At 52.8% G+C, this 20,850-nt stretch overlaps 6 protein-coding genes across 6 annotated transcripts; 5 read left to right on the plus strand and 1 right to left on the minus strand.

Annotated features, from left to right (window-relative positions):
* Window positions 1-178: 178 nt before the first annotated feature.
* Window positions 179-1,700, plus strand: PG994_007339 (uncharacterized protein; the record flags this gene model as incomplete). The annotated part of the gene is made up of 2 exons (XM_066858748.1): window positions 179-321; window positions 392-1,700. Coding segments are annotated over 2 exons (1,452 nt in total), but the record flags the coding sequence as incomplete, so codon positions are not given.
* Window positions 1,701-3,484: 1,784 nt separating this feature from the next.
* PG994_007340 (uncharacterized protein) lies at window positions 3,485-3,748 on the plus strand (the record flags this gene model as incomplete). The annotated part of the gene is made up of 1 exon (XM_066858749.1): window positions 3,485-3,748. One exon carries the CDS (start codon window positions 3,485-3,487, stop codon window positions 3,746-3,748), a length of 264 nt encoding a protein of 87 aa, XP_066715691.1.
* Window positions 3,749-3,828: 80 nt separating this feature from the next.
* Window positions 3,829-5,157, plus strand: PG994_007341 (uncharacterized protein; the record flags this gene model as incomplete). The annotated part of the gene is made up of 1 exon (XM_066858750.1): window positions 3,829-5,157. The coding sequence occupies one exon, from the start codon at window positions 3,829-3,831 to the stop codon at window positions 5,155-5,157; it is 1,329 nt and encodes a 442-aa protein (XP_066715692.1).
* Window positions 5,158-7,748: 2,591 nt separating this feature from the next.
* Window positions 7,749-9,044, minus strand: PG994_007342 (protein kinase DC2; the record flags this gene model as incomplete). Its single annotated transcript, XM_066858751.1, has 3 exons — window positions 7,749-8,076; window positions 8,146-8,783; window positions 8,898-9,044. The coding sequence occupies 3 exons, from the start codon at window positions 9,042-9,044 to the stop codon at window positions 7,749-7,751; spliced, it is 1,113 nt and encodes a 370-aa protein (XP_066715693.1).
* A 2,151-nt stretch (window positions 9,045-11,195) lies between these two features.
* On the plus strand, window positions 11,196-14,724 carry PG994_007343 (GTPase activating protein (Gyp2); the record flags this gene model as incomplete). Its single annotated transcript, XM_066858752.1, has 4 exons — window positions 11,196-11,494; window positions 11,596-11,629; window positions 11,724-12,196; window positions 12,246-14,724. The coding sequence occupies 4 exons, from the start codon at window positions 11,196-11,198 to the stop codon at window positions 14,722-14,724; spliced, it is 3,285 nt and encodes a 1,094-aa protein (XP_066715694.1).
* An 814-nt stretch (window positions 14,725-15,538) lies between these two features.
* On the plus strand, window positions 15,539-19,832 carry PG994_007344 (uncharacterized protein; the record flags this gene model as incomplete). Its single annotated transcript, XM_066858753.1, has 7 exons — window positions 15,539-16,212; window positions 16,271-16,369; window positions 16,418-17,032; window positions 17,078-17,091; window positions 17,185-18,693; window positions 18,821-19,516; window positions 19,588-19,832. 7 exons carry the CDS (start codon window positions 15,539-15,541, stop codon window positions 19,830-19,832), a joined length of 3,852 nt encoding a protein of 1,283 aa, XP_066715695.1.
* Window positions 19,833-20,850: the final 1,018 nt, after the last annotated feature.

A 20,850-nucleotide genomic window follows, 5' to 3' on the forward strand; every position in this document is an offset into this window, starting at 1 on the left:
TCCATATATAGCCTTCTATACCATGCTGTTCCGGAGTTTTTCTTCCCTAGCCGCTTGAACATCGATTTTCTCGTACTCTTCTTTTGTGACCTCTGCCATCCGCATTCTACTAAACAACTCGCGAGATCAAGTTTATTTGGAGCTCTTTCCACGTCTACACCACTACCGGTCAGGTAGCTTTCAAGGCGACGATGGCGTCCTGGATACCTTCTACCTCACCTTTAACGCTGCCAAGCACTTCATATCTGTACCTGCGTTCGCCAATCACCTGCTTCGAGCTTTTGGCCAGAATGCCACGCATCTTCCCGAGCTGGTCGTCTTGTATGTCGCCCCAGTGGCCTTGTCTGCCTTTTCGGAGCCGGGACTTGACCTGAAGCTAATGCGCCGACAGTTCGCTGCAAGAGATGGCTCCCATCTCGGCAGCATTTATCGGCTCCTACTTCCTGAACCCGTTTTTCGAACGATACGAGTCGGCTTTGAATATGGCAGCAGCAAAGTTCGTGGAAGACGGAGAACAAGCATTTCAGCCTAGAGAACGGCCGTACACGCTTGTTAGGACACGAAACGTCGGTATGACCGGTATCATGCTCTTTGCTCGCGACCCGGCCGCCCTCACGAATCTACAGACAGCCGAGGTCGGCTTCGGCGCTGGCGATATGGCCAACAAGGGAGCCGTAGGACTTCGCATGATGTACAGCAAAGGCGGAACTGAAACGGAGTTGACGTTCGTGAGCACGCACTTGGCTGCCATGGAGTGGAATCTAGAACGCCGAAATCGCAATTGGGAGAGCGTTGTGAGCGGGCTAGTCTTTGCCGACCCTAAGACGATTGTCCAAGCGGGTCACCAAGCACGGATCGAGAGGGCGTCGACCGAAGGTGACGTGGAGCCGCTGCTTTTCCACCCGGAAACGGAAAAGCAGCTTCACGATGTCAGCATCTACAAGCCCGGGGGTCATCTCTTCGTTGCCGGTGATCTAAACTATCGTTTGTCGAAGACGGCGCCTCCTCAAGATGCTGTGTTCCCCGTTATTGATGACGAGGCGAGCGAAGACTACTACCCGCGGTTTCTGGCACTCGACCAACTCACTGCCGAGAAAAAGGCGGGCAGAGCGCTTCATGGGCTCAGCGAGGCACCCATTCACTTCCCACCCACGTACAAGTATGTGGTGTTGCCCAAGGGGACGTCGGAGCCCGAGCTGGCGGAGGACACCGGGGATGAAGAAGTCAAGTGGAAGTTCGCCAAGCACCGGTGGCCGGGCTGGTGTGATCGTGTACTGTGGCTCGATATCCCAGACTGGGTCAAGGGCGATGGTGTCAGCAAGAAACGCCCCGAGATGAAGGTGACGGCGTACGACTGCTTGCCTGTGGTGCGCAGCAGTGACCATCGAGGTGTGTTCCTGAGAGTGCAGGTTCCTGTACTCTCCCCAGATGAGCTCAAGCCGCCCTTGGACTTGGTCGAGACCACGCTGCGGGAGTCCGAGGTCGCGGGTCGTACCTCGCGTGAGAACGTAGCGGTGGACCCAAGAATACGGCTTCCTAAGGCTATCGACGTGGATACGTGGGAGCATCGCGCATCCGTCAAGAAGTGGGAATCGCTCGTGGGCTGGTCTATGTTCATCTCCCAGTCCAAGCAAGGCATCATGATCTTCACGACAGCCTTCATCGTTGCTCTCGGCATATGGTGGTATCGTTCTCAATAGGTGGGCGGAGCGAAACGCATGTTGCAGGGACTGTCGACTTACTGTAGAGAGTGGATCAATGGCGTAAAAAGGACCATGTTTGCGTGAGGAGGAACGAGCGGATCGGTATACGGAATGCATGGCGTTGGTGTGAGAGGTTATTTTGAGCTCATGGTTTCGGGACGGCGTGTGTTTGGTGTGTCTTCACACAGAATAGAACATTAGGATGGCTTGAGTAGTACTGTACGGATCGGCGTTGGCAGTGAGTATACCCCATTGGGCGCTCTCATCTTTATAAAGCCTTCGAGGGCATGGCTTCGCATGAGGGTAGAATAAACACACGATTATCCCGTCCTTGCTGTACCAAAGCAATATTGATCTGGTGTTATACGATGTCTTCCTATCCTACCTCGTAGAGACCCGTACATCAGTGTACGTACCACAACATGAGGGACCGAATTGCTCCCAATTATTCTTCAAGTGACTCTGTATGACACCTACCTACAGATAAAGAGACTGGATTCCCATGGACTATCTATTTTGAGAAGTAATGCGTTATCTTGCTCCACCGGAGCCCACACGCCTTGTGCACTAATCGAATAATGAGTTCTAGAACACTAACGCATCGGCTCCTAACATCGTGCCTGAACTAAACCAGTCAGTGAAAGGACAAGAATTGGTCTCTGTGATTCATATTTACATACACTCGTGACCAAAGTAGCTACCCGTATCTCACGGCAGTGAGTGATTCCACAGCCTATAAGCTTTCTAGCTTGTGGGTAGAAGATCGTTCGTGATGATACAGTGTTCGGCGACTTATACTCTCAACAGCCGTCCCGTCCCCTATTTGAGGCAATACGCTCCCTTCCTTCTACTGCTCATAGGAATGCTGAGGAAAGTCACGATAGCTGCAAGCCACGTTTTTGTCTGATCCAAAGACACTGTATGACCCATGTGCCTTTGTAGGATGCCCACACAAGGAGAGGAGTGGCAGTCGTCGGAAAAGGGGTCGGCGATGTGACCACCAACAGGCCCTACCAGAGTTGGCATGACCCGCGCACCCGCGGGTTCCCTATGCATTCACTATAGAGTGATGCTATATTCACCCAGCTCCCCACCGTTGAAGATTATCGCATCATCGATGAAGCTTCGGCCTCTAATAGCGGAGACCTTTGCTGCTTCTTTCTTTCTTGCATCCTGCGCCCTCTTCAAGGTCGGAATTTTCTCCCACACCCACAACATTTTTCATCCTTCTGGAATAAATGACCAGATAACACCAACTGCCTGAGGTGAACAGCATACGACTGGCAAGGCTCTTCTCAGTCTCCTGCCATCCGCACTCGGTCCTTTCTCTCTCACACTCCCCTTCTCTCTCTCACTCAGTCCCTTCTCTCTCAGACACTCAGTCTCCTCCCATCCACACTCAGCCTCTTCTCATCCACATCCAAACACAGCCAACAACTTTTCGAGGAAAGAAAAGTGGCACGCTGCTTTGGGTAGCTAATACGGAGTTGCAACTGTCCACCAGCCACCACCTTCTGAGTTCAACATCTACGCGAGTAGCCCGTTCAACTCCAAACTTTTCGGACGTACATGCTCCTTGCCCTCAACCCGAACTACTGAAGCCAGTCACACTTCTACACTGTAGAAGAAGGTAAGGAGCTCAGCCTCACCAACCACTTTGAGCGAGTGACTAACCCAGTTCGCCAGCCCCCCTCAGTCACCTGGATCGTCTCGCCTGCCGAACCTGGGCACGAAGACAGCATCTCACATAAGACACCGGAGACGGCATCACCGCCTCAGTAATGGCCGACAGCTGGATTGGCTTCGCCTTTGGGAAGAAGTGTGCACCCGATTCGGGAGATGACAATCTCCATCGTGGTGGAACTCCATCCACACCGCATGATGCAAGTGCGTGGGATGACTACGCCGTGGATGAGCAGTCCCGAGCACCATCTGAGGAGACCCCACCCACATCGCAAGAAGCAAGTGCGTGGAATGAGTACGCCGCCGTTGAGCGCCCCAAGACATTCGATCTCCAGCGAGCTCCCCTGCGATCCGTCGTTTGATCTATTCGTTTATTTTCGCCAATGGAGATGGCAAGAACCTGTGCGAGGCAGACCCTGGCTTGTGCAGAGAGGCACTCCCCATGACGATGCAAGAGCATGCGCGTCTTCGTCGCTTGACCATCTACATCAAGCCCTTTGATCAGAAGCGTCGTGACGCCTGGCTCGAGACGACGTGGGAGACGCCCCAGCATGAGGTGTTCTCCCTGCAATTCATCGACCTGGACCACGCACTTATCCGGCGCCTCGCAGGCACTGTCATTGAGATCGAGCAGCTCAACATCGTCATCGAACCTCGAGCTCGTGACGACACGGACATCTGGCAGGTCATGTGCCTCTGGGCAAAGGTTCGAGATGTGGCTTTCTTTCTTAGCAGCATCGAGCATTGGGGCGTCCGGAAGCTTTCGATTCAGATGACCTCGGAATGGCCCCGTACCTTCAATCTCAAGTCCACGCCTCTGAGCAAGCTACCTCGCATGATCAAGTGTGACTATGACTTCTTGTCCATGGTCCACATGGCTCTCCTTGAGCCACTGGTCAGTGCCAATAAACTGCACTCGACATCTCTGGACTGGTATCATGGGGATCCTCCGGATAAGGAGTCTACTCCCCAACCCTTGCTTGATCTGGTCAACATCTCTGCGCGGCGGCGGGGAGCTGGACTCTCATCATTCGCTAATCGCTACTCTCCATCAGCTCATCGCGACTCGCGACACCCTAATGTCTTCCCGGCAGCCTCTCAGCTCCTGTTGCTACCCCCTACTCTCGTGGCTGAGCCCAACGACAACACGGCACTGAGTGTAGAGGCCAACGACGTCAACAATTACTGGCACAAATTGACCTTGACCAGAATGCGCGTTGAAGCTTTGAATATTACCTTTGCTTTTGACTCGGTCCTTGATACCCTGCACGGTACTGCTGCCAACCACCTACGCCTGCAGCGCCTCCGCACGTGGAACATGGGCGAAAACTGCGCTCTCAGTCTCGAGAGCCTCAACAAGACGGTGTGCGATTTGAAGCTGAACCGTCAGTATCTTCAGTACCTCAAGAATCTCCGGCAAGTTTCACTCCAACAGTCTAATCCTGCAGTCCATAAGCGCCACTTGGAAGAGGCGATGCAGGACAGTGAATGGAGGGGCCATATCGTCCGACACAGCCAAGCATTGTGGAATGATCTGCTCCCGACCAGCTCTTCTTCTTGCCCTACCGCAGTTGGACAGTCCAAGTCCATCGTTGCATGCTGGACACAACACAACATGCAACAGCATGTTCCGTCGGAGGTGCGCCGCATCATTGAAGACCATGTCACCGTCGACAAATGGTCCTCGCAGTATCCGCTCGGCATTCCCAGCCTCAACTACATCCGCGAACACACCGAGGAGGAGGATGGCGATGGCCAGGATGAGGCTTAGAGGGAGGACGGCAACGGGGACGAAAACGAGACCGACGAGGAGGAGTTTGCGTCATTCGAGGATGCTTTCCAGGAAGAGTTAAGGATCTCGACGAGTGCCTCAAGTACGCAAGTTGGGATGGCGTCGACGACAATCTGGGAACCGCGACTTGAGAATCCTTTGCGATAGATTACCTGTACTGAGTCTCCCAACTTTACTCAAGACGCCAACCATCCAACATCGTTCTTGACACCGATCATTCAACAACGTTCGTCGACACACTCGTGTCGTCCACCCCTAGCCGAAACGAAAAAACAACAAAAAAACACCTCCCCCACTACCCCCCCCAAAAAAGGAAGAGATGGTGTAAGATGGAAAAGAAGAGCCGAAAAAAGAAGGGGAAAAAGGAGAAAAAAAAATCAGGAGTGGAAGGGAATGCCCTTTGTACTGTACGAACAACCAACCAAGCTGCCCGCAACCACTGGGCGTTGCGAAGTGATGGTCACTTTTCCTTTTTCTTTTTTTGGCATCACTCTCCGGCAGCATTCAACACTTCGTTGCTTGCGAGAGTTGAGATTGTACCAACAATACATGCGTGCGAATAGTTGCGCTTTTTCTTTTAGGCATTCCGTCCACCGACGTCGAGTCTGGAGATCCGACTAGCTGGGCAGCAGTCCCTCGACGGACAAGACCCAGCTATGAGCGACCTTTCTTTCTCCTGCGATCGGATTGAGGGGACAAGATGACGAACAGAAAACTCTGGCGAGAAAATACCTAGGTAGACATATTGGCAACCCTCCAGCAACATGGATGTTGCGCGCTTGTCTTCCTGGCGTTTAGTTTTGGCATCTGACTGCCGAGATAGTTGTAGTGTAGACAAATGATAAACCTTTTTGGCACATGCCCATCGCATTTTCGTGTACGAACACATGCAGGCTGGCAATTTGGTTAATGTACGTGTGAATGTTGTTGGGGACTACATAATGATTGCATGCCAAGGGTGGCTGCCTACCAGAACGTGTCTGCCATAAGGCGACCAAGGTCGAAGCAAACAGGCTGGCAAGGTAAGACGTGTAGAAAAGGAACATTGAAAAAAAGAACCAAAGCAACTGCCCAAAATTGAACCATTGCATCTGGGCGTACACTCAATAAATGAGCGTGACTTCTACCCCTATGCCATCCAGCCACGATCGTATCGAGAAAGATACATAGGGGCAGCACACCAAACACACACACCCGTTAACCTTTCACCACGATCCAGCGACATATTTATTAACCACGGAGTAAGTTCAAGTAAAAGGAGTTTGAATAATGTTAAACGATAATGATATAAATAAGAGAAGCATAAAATTAATACAAAAAGCGAAGGAGCCATCCGTTACGCCCCAGATGGTAGGCGTGAAAATATAACTTTTTTATTTTTTTGCTTTTGATATGTACTTGGTCGCTTTGGTCTTTATCCAGCTACTTCGCTGATTTTGTTTTGCATTTTTAGAATTTATATACATGAAGTAGGCATTGTTATTATGGGTATGGTAGATTCTAAGGAACAAAGGATGGGTTGTCCAGACTGACACGCTATACCATTGAGCCATAATGCGAACAACATCAAGGAGAGGAAGACGCCACACACACATCGCAAACCACCCAGTCCCTGTGAAACACAGGCTTCAAGAAGGAAAAAAAGATATCACTGAGTGCTTACAATAGACACATTCGGGCAGGGGTATGTATCATCCAAAAAAAGCAAAGTTATTTACCCGTGTTGGATGATTCAGGTAAGTACTTGGTTCTTCAGCTACTTCGCTACAAAACTTTGATGCAATGGGAATTATATAGCACTCTTTGCTTATTGCGAGTATGTAAGCGTCGCAGCGCAGTTGGTTGCCTACCCAAGACCCTGGCCACCCACCGGGCCGGACCGGGATGACATCACCCGAGCCTCATAGCAAACAGCAAGCAAACGTGAACCCCTCGAAGGGATTCCGTTCCTGGATGGAAAGTACAATATATATTGTTCTTCGGAACGGTATAACAGACCATCTGGGAACCCCAAATACCAATGGAGAATGGGCTAGATACCGGGTGGACGCCAACAACAGCCGCACCTTCAGACTTGGCATGCCTCATCCCAGTATGTCTTCCAAGGACCCCTGCCACCGATTTGGTAAAGATCAAGCTAAGCTCCTATGTATATCAATCCACTTCAACCCGAAAAAGTATGGTGTAATTTAAATTTTCGTATATAGACTCGTCGTTCAGCTATAAGACGTTCACTGCATGAACCCCTATTCCGATATATACCCCGAAGGAAGCAGGATAAACGTCAAAACACCCCAACCAAACTCCAGATGCTTGTGCGGAGCTCCCCCATGGAGTGCTTCCCCTTAACTCCTCTAACCAGTACACAACCACAGCTGCTCCTCGCGCCACTCCCCTTCTAGCGCCTGAAAAAAAGTAATAAAATATATGGCATGTATATGGCAACATATGGTACATGGAACAATGTTGGTCTTGCTTGTTCCTTGGGGGTTTGGATTCTCGTCAGTCGTAAAAAAAGTAGCCCATCAATCAGAACCTACTATAAAAATTTCCCGCGGGCCTCTCCTGCTTTAGAAGCCTTCAAAGTACTTGTCGTATTTGTTGAGCAGCTCGTCCGTGTACGGCTCGCGCTTGCCATCGTCTTCGGGATATACATCGAAGCATGACGCGTCTCCCGGGAACCGTACAGCGGGCTGGATGGGCGGGTGCACCTGTCGTCGCAGCAGAGCCTCCCAATCTACCCCCTCGAAGAACGGGTGTTCCTTGACCCGCACCGAGCCGCCGTTGATATTGCCAAGCCGCCGTGAGCGGTCCACTGTACACAGGGACCGTATTATATGTTGCGCATTGTGCGAGATCTGAGGTTCTGCCGGGAACATGACCGGTTTTTCGACAATTCTGCGCCCAAAGTTAGCACATTCGCTCCACCATCTATGCCGTTTATTCGACTAAATGCGTATAACACACTGTTTGTAAATTTCGATAGGGTTTTGGTGCCAAAACGGAGGGTATCCCGTCAGGAACTCGTATATGAGGATGCCCAACGCCCACCAGTCCACGGCGGTCGTGTGGCCTTTATTTTGAATGACTTCCGGGGCGAGGTACTCGGGTGTACCACAGAGGGTGTACGTCTCGACCGGCCGTTCATCCTTGCTTCCTAACCGCTTGGCGAACCCGAAGTCGACCAGTTTCACATGGCCGTCGGCGTCCAGCAGCAAGTTCTCGGGTTTCAAGTCCCGGTACGCGACCCCGCCCTGCTGTTCGTGCAGGAACTCTAAAACCAGCACGATCTCCGCCGCGTAGAACTGCGCCCACTCCTCCGGGAAACGCCGGTGCCGCCGCAGGTAGCTGAACAGCTCGCCGCCGGGCACGTAGTCCAGGAGTATGTATATCGAGTCCCGGTCGGCGAAGGAGGCTATGAGGGTCGTGATGAACGGGTGCCCCGCCACGTCGGCGAGGATCTCGCGCTCGTGGCGCACGTGGTCGATCTGCTTGAGCTTGATGATCTCGGCCTTGCGCAGGATCTTCAGCGCGAAGACCTGGTCGTTGTCTTTTTTGTCGGAGGCGGATACGGGTCGCACCAGGCAGACTCGGGCAAAGGTACCCTCGGAGATTGTTAGCGGACTGGCGGGACACCCCGAACGCGCAAATACCACCACCGCCAGCACCACCGCCGCCATTCCCACTCCCACTCCCGCTTAAAGAGAAGCAAAACCTACCGTGCCAAGCGTGCGAACCAGCGAGAATGAGTCCGGTGACAGCCGTTGGCTGTGTGCTCCTAATTTTGAGTCCCCCGCAATTTCAGCCATCTTGATACCGCCGCCAGCCAGTTGGATAGGATTCGGTTGGGTTGCGACGGCGGCCATGGCCCGACAGGCTTAAAGGCGACAGGCTTAAAGGGCGTGTAATTCGTGCGTGTGTACCCCCCCAAAAAGCAAGAGAGTATTTTCTGTATTGCGTATACCGACTCGTTTGTGACGGTTGAGAAGTTCCCAGCAAATCAAGTTTCAGACGACGGTCCGCCAAAGGATCCTCTTCGTCTCGTTTTCCGGTGGGTCGGTTGACATTGATTGATCTGAATTAGAGCCGAGCGAGATCCATCCAGCAGCGAGTTAGTCGCTTGAATGGGCGAGGAGGGAAAAGGCACACACGATACACCGAGAAAGTGAAGAGTGCGACAGCGTTTGACAGCAATCGACAGGCAGGGGTGAAAAGCTTTTTCACGAGAGATCGCGAAGCCTACTACTAGTTTAATGAAAGTCTTTTTTGGCACCTAGCTAGACTACCTACTTTTCGGATACTCCTCTCCAAAATAGAGTCAACTTCCTTCAGACCTGATGACGTTGTGCGCTTCAGCCGCGCCCGCTGCGGGGTGAGAGACGAGTTAAACGGACTTCAACGGATCCCTTTATTTTGGGAAGGGAGGGGGAGGGGGGGGGTGGTCGCATGTTCAGTTCAGTACGTACCGGCTGACATGATACCATCGCTCAACTAGGCATCCCGACATTTGGTAACCACTTCCCCCGAGTGATTGCTTCCAGCCACCTCCCCGCCCGTACGTTACAACGATGCTGAACGTTATGCATAACTTCAGCAACCATGTCGGACTTGCTACATATGAAACGGATTTCCGCGTAGGAAGGGCCCTGTTATGACGGCATTGACGTATGGTGGGACTGGCCAGTCCCAGCATAAGATTTGCGCACACAGGTGTATACATATGAGGCTTCGCTCGATCCCGAACAGCGCTATTGGTTCCCGTTGCCTCTCGTTCTATGTAGTATAGGGGTATCACCTGTAGGACAAAAAGGAGTGATATACTACAAGTATAGTCGGCACCGGATTCTTGAGTATAGGAGGGTCTCTGACATATTTTATCCAGCTTCGAGTACCTATCTGGAACCCCACATTCACCAAATCTCGAGCTGAGCGAATGAGCATACTCCGTACACACAACACGCAATCTATCCGCACGTAGTATGTGCATCTAGGGGACTATAGATAGGGGGAGATATCACTATCAATAAGTAGAGATATATGGATGTAGGCGAGTGTGGATCGCGAAGCTGACTCTGACCAACATATGCTACTGAATACCACGTATAAAACCACAGTAGGCTCTCCATAGTCCATACTGCTGCATCTTCTGCTTGTGATATCCGCAGATATTTCTATGGCCCTTACTCTCTTCTGACTCAAATCTGCCGATTAGAGTTGCAGGCCGATAGCTCTTCTTTGAGGACGACTGAAGCTGCAGCTCAAATCGAAGAACAGATGAACTCTCATCTAATCTACTATGCAGGTAAGGCAGGTGCCGCAATACTTCGATTGGTTGGATTGAGACTACTCTAGATTACGCCAAAGGACATCCAGGTTTATTACTCTAGTAGGTAATACTACGGCTACCTAGGTACAGCCAGTTACTGTTACTGGCATTGAACATATGGAATCAATCGAGATACCTCAACAGACCTCCATAAGCGCCCAAGTACCTGCTTCATATTGGTAGGTAGATCCTCATACTGAAATGCACATTGCCTAATCTAATACACGATTTTCCAGTACCCTCATTCCATTATGTCTTCGACATTTTCAAATGATCGAATCTGGAGTGATTCCTATGACTTAAGAACGGTCATTAGATCAACTGAAGTACGAAGGAATTGAGTGCTTCTTATTAGTTGACCTATCTTGAGCTGGAGCACAAGGCTTTACTGACCTACGGTAGCACCTGGAAGGAAGCAGTACATACTGCTAGACAGCCCCACACTGAGCCCCTGACTAAGCCGCCCAATCCTTGTATGGAATCAGCTAATGCCTTGTCATTGCTCCCGACTTAACCTACCTGCTCCCCCTCGACAACATCCATCAAAGACATACAGCCAATAGAGTGCGTTTCTTTCAACCGTGATCAAATAGACAAGGTCCATTTCTGTTGCTCAACCCAATAGTTGTTGATCTTTGCGTGCTTGTTGCATGTTACCCGACATGCTCTGACCAGTGCCACCGACGACACGATGTTCAACATCTCGAATCTCGTGCAAAAGGCCCAGTCGGCTGCGCAGCAGCTGATTGACCCTATGCAAGGCCTGAACCTCACCAATTCCGACCGCAACCCGGCCAAGTCCACTTTGTTCCAGCATCAATTCCGCCTGCCCAGCAGCCAGACGCCTTTGTACGAGATCCCTGCCGAGTTGACAATCCCCCTTCGAACGTCACCCAAGGCGACAAGGAGCGCGATCGAGGCTGGCATTATGCTGGGAAGCTGCACTTGTCCGAGGCCTACATGTGCTTCTCCACCACCCCGTCAAGCTTCGTCAGCTCGGCCAGCACCTCGACTTCTTCTGCCTTCACTGGCCAAACCCATGGCGGCGGGCCAAGCGGCAATGGCTTCACATTCCCGCTATGTGCCATTAGACGGGTCGAACGACTGAACAGCCAGAGTTTCCAGGTCAGTTCAATGCGCCTTCCCTTTCCAATCCTCGGCGATTGTTATGATTTTGTGAAGCCTTGAATGTCATGGCTGACCTATCTGGGTATTCTAGTTTGCGCTTGCCATTACGACATGGAACGGTATCCCACAAGAAGCGTCCAAGGACAAAGATGCACAGAAGGACAAGAGCCAGATACGAGAGCAGAGAATCACCATCCAGCTTGCTGGCACCCGCCAAGCATGTGAGAGGTTCTGCGATGGTCTGAAGAAGGGCCTGAGAGGTGGCGTTGGCAACGTCGGCAAGCTCAAGAAAGTGGTTGCTGAATGCTACTCTGAATACCTACTTCGGCCCGAGGACAAGAAGACGGCCAACCCACCAGATGCCGGTCTAGGGATGATGTTCAAATATCCAGGCGACCCCAAAAAATTGAGGGATAGGGCCAAGATGAGACTTTGGGCTGAATACCTACGGGACAACGGGCGGAATGCGACGCTGATTCGCCAGCCGACATTTCACAAGCTGATCCGCGTCGGTCTACCCAATCGTCTCAGAGGAGAGATGTGGGAATTGACTTCTGGGTCCTTGTATCTGAGGCTTGAGAATCCCACACTCTACACTGACACCCTGGCCAAGTTCTCGGGCAAGGAGTTCTCTCGCTATCGACGAGATTGAAAAGGATCTTAACCGAAGCTTGCCTGAATATCCTGGATTCCAGTCCGAGGAAGGAATTGGACGGCTACGTCGAGTTCTCACAGCCTACAGCTGGGTTAACCCAGAAGTTGGCTACTGCCAAGCTATGAACATTGTTGTCGCGGCCTTGTTGATCTACATATCAGAATCGCAAGCCTTCTTCCTCTTGTCCGCTCTTTGCGACAGACTTGTCCCAGGATACTATTCCACGACCATGTACGGAACTCTGCTGGACCAGAAGGTCTTTGAATCACTAGTCGAGAAGACAATGCCTATCCTGTGGGAGCATCTGGTCAAAGCCGATGTTCAACTATCAGTGGTATCGCTTCCTTGGTTCTTGTCGCTTTACATCAACTCGATGCCACTAGTGTTTGCCTTTAGAGTCCTTGATGTATTCTTCGTCGAAGGTCCCAAGGTGCTGTTCCAGGTCGGTTTGGCTATCTTACGTATCAACGGAGAGGAGTTGCTAGACGCCACAGACGACGGCGCTTTTATATCAGTTTTGAAGGGCTATTTCTCACGCCTGGACGAGTCGGCTCATCCCAAGTCCGAAAACCCAAAGTTGAGAGCTATCAACCGTTTTCAGGAATTAATGGTTGTCGCTTTCAAGGAGTTCTCTGGAATCACGCACAGCACGATCCAAGATCTTCGGTTGAAGAACAAGGATGCTGTTCTCAATAATATTGAGAACTTTGCGAAGCGGACTGCTATTCGGAACCTTGGGCCCGACAGCAAGCTGCTCAGCCCGGAGGAGCTTGGTGCAGTATACGATAGGTTTTATACCATTCTCTATGAGCGCCAACAACGGGACCACATTATACAGGAAGAGACACTCCGCCGGGCTAAGACGGCCAGGCCCAGCGCAGCGTCCGCTTTTTCGGACCATCAAGACCATGGCGTCGAGAAAGGTCGTGTCGGACTTGGCCCCAGCACTAGTCTGATGGACTACGATGCCTTCCGCGAGTTCCTTGCTGCGATGTCGAAGTGGGCAATTGCCGACTCCCCAGCAACACCTAGACGCGATACATTCGCGGACAAAGACCAGGGCCAATACTTCAGCAGCTTTCGTAAGCCTAACAACAATCTTCTTTCGCCCTGGGGGTCTGGGCCAGAGCCGGCCGAACACGAGTTCATGCAACGGTTGTTCAGGCGGTGGGATGTTGATTCGACTTCAACATTGACGTTACAGAATGTGGTGACCGGTCTTGCTCAGATCAAAGGCAGACGCGATATTATGGGCACTATCACATATTTCTTTGAGCTTTACGACGACGATGGTGATGGCAAAGTCGACAGAGAGGGCATTCTACGAATATCCGAGGCACTACTATTCTTATCGCGCCGTGGTTTGGAAGGCACTCTCAGTGCCTCGAGTTCAAATCCATCCCTTAGCACATTAACGGAGGCCAATGGCCCAATGAGCCCACCTATTGGCGGCACCATGAATGAACGGTTCCTTGGGAGCGTTAGTGCTTTCATTCGGCGATGCTTTGAATACGCCGATCCAGATCACCCCTCCAATCACATACAGCATGCAACCAAAGCCACGCCGCCTAAAACGACAGAGTCAGATGAAAACCAGGCCCCTGATGACAGCGCGTTTGCCATTGGTGATGATGAAGATGAGGAGGACGAGGAGGATCTCCTAGCATTTGATGGCCCTGAGGAAAGCCCTCAGGAGACTCGTAAGGAGAGCCCAAGCGCCGCTAAGAAGAAGGCAGCTTTGCCGTCCAACCTCCCAGCCCTTGGCAAGCCAGATACAGAAAACGAGACACAGCGCTCTGTCTCCAAGGCACAATCTGAGAAGGCGAATGTCGCTTTGGACCCTTCCAACCCTTTACACATGACATTACCTACCTTCCGCATGGTTGTGTTGGCGGATGAACTGCTTGAGCAGTTCTTTGAATCATCATTCCCGACCTCGCTGCACGTCACTGAAGGTCTTCCCAGTGTTAATCCATCCACTCCCTCTCTCACTACTTTTTCCAGCTTCGGACGCTCAGCAGCAAGTTCTCTACCGATTCCGCAGGCTAGCGCGAATGGTGCTACCAGGGGCCTCCGCGGTGTCCTCGACAATATTGTTACTGATGCCTCAAGAGTAGCGGCCGAGGTTCGCCGCCGTATGGAAGAGGCGCAACGGGAGCTCGAGCAGAATGCTGTACCCGGGCAGAAGGATGAAGAAGAGGATGAAGACGAAGATTTACGTGCGCCTCAATCAGCGGGTGGCTACGGCGGAGATGCCGAACGGCGCAGTGTACGATCATCGGACCTGGACCTCCTGGACGGAGCGGATGCCGAGGCAGGGGCCTCGAAGGGCCAAGAAGGGTCGAGCCAATCAATACTCAAACCCACCGAGGCAACAAGTAGCCAGACTGGGGCTGCGGATACGCCAGCTCAAAGGATTGTAGAATTCGAGGGATAGTAATGGCGCATTTACTCATCTCCAGGAATGGGCCTGGAATTGCTGTCTTTTGGGTTAGGAGTTGCTTGCTTTGCGCAAGAGGGATTTCACTAAGGGTTGCTACTAGAGCAGTAAGGGTTGTGTTCAGATCAATTGATATGTTGTTCCCTCCAGATGGCTGAGACATGGTCTGGCCTCGAAGAATCCGACGAGATACGACCATGAAATGACATCCACTACGCCACTCGTTGGATTCCATGGGAAGCCTCCGAGGAACTATTGGTTTCCCTGGGGAAAACTTCCATAGGGAGGGAGTAGTATGTAGCCGTGGTGCCCAAGAGATCGCCATAATGGACCCAACTCGACGTCTTATACTCGCACTTCACTGGATGGCCGTACATGCACCAGCTTTACCAGAGCCAACCTTTCTAGACTCCTGCGGAACCACTGAGATCAACAACACCATTCCCGAAGCTGCTAGTGTAGGGAGTTTGGCATCGTGGCGATGGGGTTGAATCAGGGAGGGAATGCTACCCCTATGGGAAACTAGATGACTCGCTTCCGGCCAATCCAGTCGAGCATTCCTTGGTCAAATGAGACCTCACTGGGCATGTCACTACTCCATCCCTTTCCCAAGCGAACTGGCCTTCAAATACCCCCGTCTGACGCTGTACGTTGAACCCGAAATTCTAGTCTACCACCCACCGATCCACGCTCCTTACAGTTCAGACATTCGTTGTACACTTCAGCATTTCATCGGCCTTCTTATCATTTCGTTTCGCTTTGTTTGAAGTGGGAAAGGCGCCGTTTGCACGCATAGGACTCGCCCAGCAAGATGGGGTCGTTCAAAGCTGCAGCGCTGACAAGCTTGCTGGCTTCTGCCGGGCTTGTCAGCGCTCAGGGTTTCTTCGTCCAGGACCCATTCTCCTGCTCGGCTGCCCAGGATCACCGGTACCTGGGTTGTTATGCTGTGAACCAGCAGCCGTTCCCATACAACTCCACGAGCCCTATTGCACAGCCTCCTCCGGGACAATCATTCCAAAACGGCGATCCTTCGAAATCGTACTTTGGCTACGACGCCGGCGACATAGTTGATTCCACTGTCACGCCCAAAGGCTGCACCAGAGTCTGCCGCGCACACAGCTTCAAGTATGCTGCGCTTTACCAGGAAGGGTGCCGTTGTGGTACATCCATTTCCACTCTGGGCAACCCTGCTGTCGATGAGGCTCCGTGTACCCAAGGAAACCCAAACCCATGCGGAGGAGATGGTCGGGAGAATTGCGGATCATCTTTCGGAGCTCGTATTTACGTTGATCCCTCGTTCAACGAAGAGACCGCAGTCACGGATAAAACCGCTGGCTATGAGAAGCTGGGCTGCTTCTACAGGCCGAACCTGCCATCGGGAGATGCAGGGCTCAGCCCCACCACTGTCACCACTGTGGCTCAATGTCTGGCTTTCTGTGGTAACCTTTTCTACCCCTTGGTCTATATGGGGAAGAACGGTAACAAGTAAGATGATCTACAATATTTCTCGCGTGGGCTGTTCTTACTGACACAAACGGTACAGCATAAACTGCAGGTGCGGTCAGTACTTTGGCGTCGAATCACGGTCATACGACGATTCAACAGACGGCAAATGTAAGAATAGCTGTTCGGGCGGCACGAGGTATGTACTTTCTCTGCAACATTTTGAACTGTGTACTAAGTGATATAGTCCCTGCACTGGTCAAGACTGCTGTGGTGATGAGGGAGCCCAGATCTGGCCTGTCTACGCGAACCCGCAGTTCCTGGGCTGCAACCTCCCGCGAATTCCAGGTTATGCATCCATCACTGACCAGAACCATCCCACGCTGGCTGGGGACGCGTACACTTGTATTACCACCCCCTCGGCCATCGCCAACCGTGCCGTGACTACCGTCGTTTACGCCAACAGGCCGACGGTAACTCGCTCAGCTTCGTTTGTCGCCACGGCCACCGCCGCAGGCGTCCCGTACGTGAACTTTGGATGCTATCCTGCCGCAGATCAAACAGAACCTCTCACGGGCTTGGTAACGATCCCGGGAAGCGGTCTTCCGGGCGGGCTGGTGAACGTCGACAACTGTGTTGCTGCTTGCCAGAGCCTGACCAAGAACTGGGTTGGCTTAAGAGGTGCATACAACGGCGGAAGTGCAGCTTGCCTTTGCGGTGATGACAAGGGCACCCTGGGCGGCATCGACCCTATGCAATCCTGCAGGGGTCCATGCGATGGCGCCGGCAACACGCAAAACTGCGGTCCCGAGAGGGGTATCTTGGCTTACGCCGTCTCGGCGAGTGCCATAACTGGCCCATGGTACTAAGCTTCCAGCTCGACCTACTCTTTCAAGTCGACGTACAGCTGCACGCCGACTGGTACGTTCATATCTCCAATGCCCACACGCCACGAGGCTGAGCTTCACCTCTTGATTCAAAAAGCAGAGAGATGGTACTAATAGCTAGACATAGATTCCAACAGCAGCGCGTCTATGACCGCCACCAGCAGCGCGACTATGACCACCAGCAGCGCTACGGACAGCAACACTAACAGCGCAACCGACAGCAACACTAACAGCGCGACCGCCAGCATCACTGACAGCGCGACCGCCAGCAACACTGACAGCGCGACCGAAAGCAACACCAGTAGCGCAGCCGACAGCACCACCAGCTCTGCTGCGAACGCCGATACTAGCTCAACCGCTGCCACCAGCAACACCTCTGCCGGAAATGCCGACACCAGCAGCACCAGCACCGCTGCCAACACTGATACTAGCTTAACTGCTGGTGCCACCGACAGCACCTCCGCTGGAAACGCTGATACCAGCAGCACCACCGCGCCCAACAACGCCGACACAAGCTCAACCGCCGCCGCCGACAGCACGACTTCGCCCGTCAACGACCAGAGCAGCACGTCCGCCGGCAGCGACAGCACCACCTCACCTACTGACCCTGCCTCCAGCACCACCGATGCCGGTAACAACGGTGACTACACGACCCCGGGCGCTACTTCGGTGCCAACCGACTCGGCTACAGACAATGCTAGCGCGACTTCTAGCGAAGGAGGTATGGATTCTTCCCTCATCAGCACCACTGCCCAAACCCCGTCTTCCCCCACGGTTGGACCGGTCGACTCGACCACCGGCGCGCCGGCTTCTACCATCAATGGAGATGGGCCTATCGCATCGACCGGAAGCACGCCCGGTGACGCGTCAACTTCTGGAGGCGAAGGCCCGGCAACTTCTGGTCAGGGCCCGTCAACTGGATTTCAGGATCCGTCAGCGACAACTGGAGGTCAGGGTCCGTCACCGTCAGCGTCAACTGGAGGTCAAGGTTCGTCAATCTCTGGGAGCCCGTCCACCACCACCGCTGGCAGCGAGCCTACTTCTTCTGGCGAGGAGACCATCTCGTCTCCTGCTACTCGCACCACCGCCACCTCAGATGTTGCGTCTTCTACGTCATCCATGCCCGTACCCACCATAACAATGGCCTCTCTGGAAGTGAAGAAATTCGCGGCTCTGTTCAGCGACGAAGTTCCCCAGAATCAGGGCGCCTTTGTTGCTCTGGTGATCTACGATGCAGATGGAAACCCGACCCAACAATCGTACGCAGTGGTACTTCTTGGCTGTTTCTTGGTCGCAGAGGGTCAGAGTCCGTTCGCCGGACAGGTGTCAGACTTCAAGGGCAACAACCAAGCTGGCAGCTCCGCATCCGTCTGCGCCGGCTTCTGCGCAGGCACCGGCCTCAAGCTCTCAGCCAACAACGACGGCGTCTGCTACTGCGGTGACGAGGTCAACGTCGACAACCTTACCAACCAAGAAATCGACAGCTGCAACACACCATGCCCTGACGGTTCCGGCGAGATCTGCGGCAGCGGTGCCAAACTCTCGAAGCGCTGGCTGTCCCGGAGAGCCAACTCGTTCGTCACTATTATCGAAGCTGTCCCTGCCGGCAATGCCGTCTTGTTCAACACGGAAGGCGGTGCCATCAGCGACTCGGGCTTCATATCAAGCATGTCCATCCCTCTCCTGGATCTATACCCACTGCCCACTCCTAATTTGTAGTCCAACCAACTCATTGCTAGACCTGATTGCTAACTGTTCCCTAGTGTCCTACCCACCGGTCACCACTGGCCCTGCTTCGAACTCAGCGTCAGATGTTACTGGATCAGGCAGCGCCACCGCTTCTGGGGGTGCCTCAATCCCTGGAACTGATGGAAGCGTTGCTCCCACCGGCCCTGCGACCGCTTCTGACGATGGTAATGTTCCCGGCGCCTCGACGACTGGACCTAGCGGCAGCAATGTCTCTGGTGCCAGCTCTACCGGTGCGGAAGCATCGGACACCAACTCTGCTGGCGTCCCTGGCGTTACCGACCTCCCCCAGACCCCTGTCATTCTCGGTGTCATCCCCGGCATCGTCAATGCGACTAACCAGAAGCGCAACTTCGCCGACGTCTACCGACGCCAGACGACTGGTGGATTCATTGGCGGCGCCGGACCCGTCAGCCCCGCGTCCTGCACTGATGCCACACCCTTCAACCTGACTGAAGGACGTCTCGTGAGCGGCGGCCAGGCCATCGCCACCGATCCGGGTGTGGCCTTCATTCCGCTCAAGGTGTCGGCCGGCGGCAGCATCTCGACCACCTTCACCGTTGTCAACGGCGTCCTGTTCTGGTACAACTCCATCTTCTTCGGTGGCCAGGCCGGTTTCTGCCAGGTCGCCTCAGGCCAGGTCTACGCCACCTTCAGCGCTCCTGGCACCGGCTCCGGTGGCTGCAACGCTATCTCCATTGTTGTCTACCCAGGTACGTCCCCTCCTCTGACCCCGTGGCGGTGCATGTCTTGTTCACAAATGCTAACTTTCAAACTACAACAGCCACCCAACGCCAGAACGGCGCCATCAACTCGGCGGTCCCCACGACCATTGGCGGCCCGACGAGCACTGGCGCAAGCGTTACTGGAGGCGCCGCTTCGACGACCGGAGCCGGTTCTGCGCCGAGTGGCGGCATCCCCTCGAGCTCGGGTATCTACAGGGAGACCGAGAGTCCGGCGGGCCTGATCTGCGCCACCACCACGCTGGCCTTCGTTCCCGGCGCTCCGACTTTCGTGCCCCTTGCCTAAGAAGGTCGGTGTTACCGGTCTTTGCCAATCAAGAACTATCTCGGGCGCATACAACAGGTAGGCTACTTCGCTTTCCAGAATCATATACGGGCGACCACGGACAAAGCTATCTAGAGATCTATCAACGTGCGAGACATGTACACGCAAGAGAATGTCTTCATCCATTTTCCAAAAAATCATCACCGAAACAAAGTTTGGTCAAAGTAATACGAGCTATGAAATGAATGGACGATTGCCCAAAAATTACTTGTTTTCCCCCTTCATCTTTTTTCTTTTCCCTTCCTGTACTTGTAACCAGACTGTAAACGATGGAGCTTTTTCCTCATCATCTCATTTTCTTTCTTTTTTACTCGGGAGCGAATTGGTAGAGGCGCCTTGGATAGAGTGAGAGGCCAAGGATTCCTGTCATCGCGCCGTGGTTTCTAGACTGGCGAGGAACAGGGTATAACTTGGGATATGTTTGGATAGAATTAGTTCTTAGGGAGTGTAATACGAGCATGCGGCGTCTTCTTCTTTGCCATCATATCATTGCCCCGACTGAATTATCTCCTTGCGTAAAACACAGCTTCGAGAGAAATAGGGATGGGTCGCATACGGTGGTACTAACCAACAATAGAGGTTTGACATCTGGGTGGGGTTACCAAAACTGAACCTGAGCAACGCCGCTTTTAGCCTGATTCCAACCGGGATCTAGCCTGAGGCTGCCCTGAGTTTGCGCCCCAAATAGCTGTTTTATAAAATAATGCATAACGGACTTTTAATGTAATAAGCCGGCTTTGTGGTAAACGTTCGGATACGGAGGAGGCTTTCTAAATATATCTATCCATGAATACAAGTCAACCCATGGGAGTGTATGCATTTTCTGTCCGGCCACCCTCTCTAATCTTAATATTGAAGTCACGCAATCGATGCAGTGGATGAGACAAGGCTGCAATCTGGATGATTCTATGGAATTATCGACAAAGAAGAAAAAGGAAAGAAAGAAGGCTTCATAGTGCCTGGAGCTTGATGCGAGGCC

Source organism: Apiospora phragmitis (genome assembly GCF_038363925.1).
Source record: "Apiospora phragmitis strain CBS 135458 chromosome Unknown utg000007l:1.0-2108841.0:1.0-2111359.0, whole genome shotgun sequence".
NCBI lineage: Eukaryota > Fungi > Ascomycota > Sordariomycetes > Amphisphaeriales > Apiosporaceae > Apiospora > Apiospora phragmitis.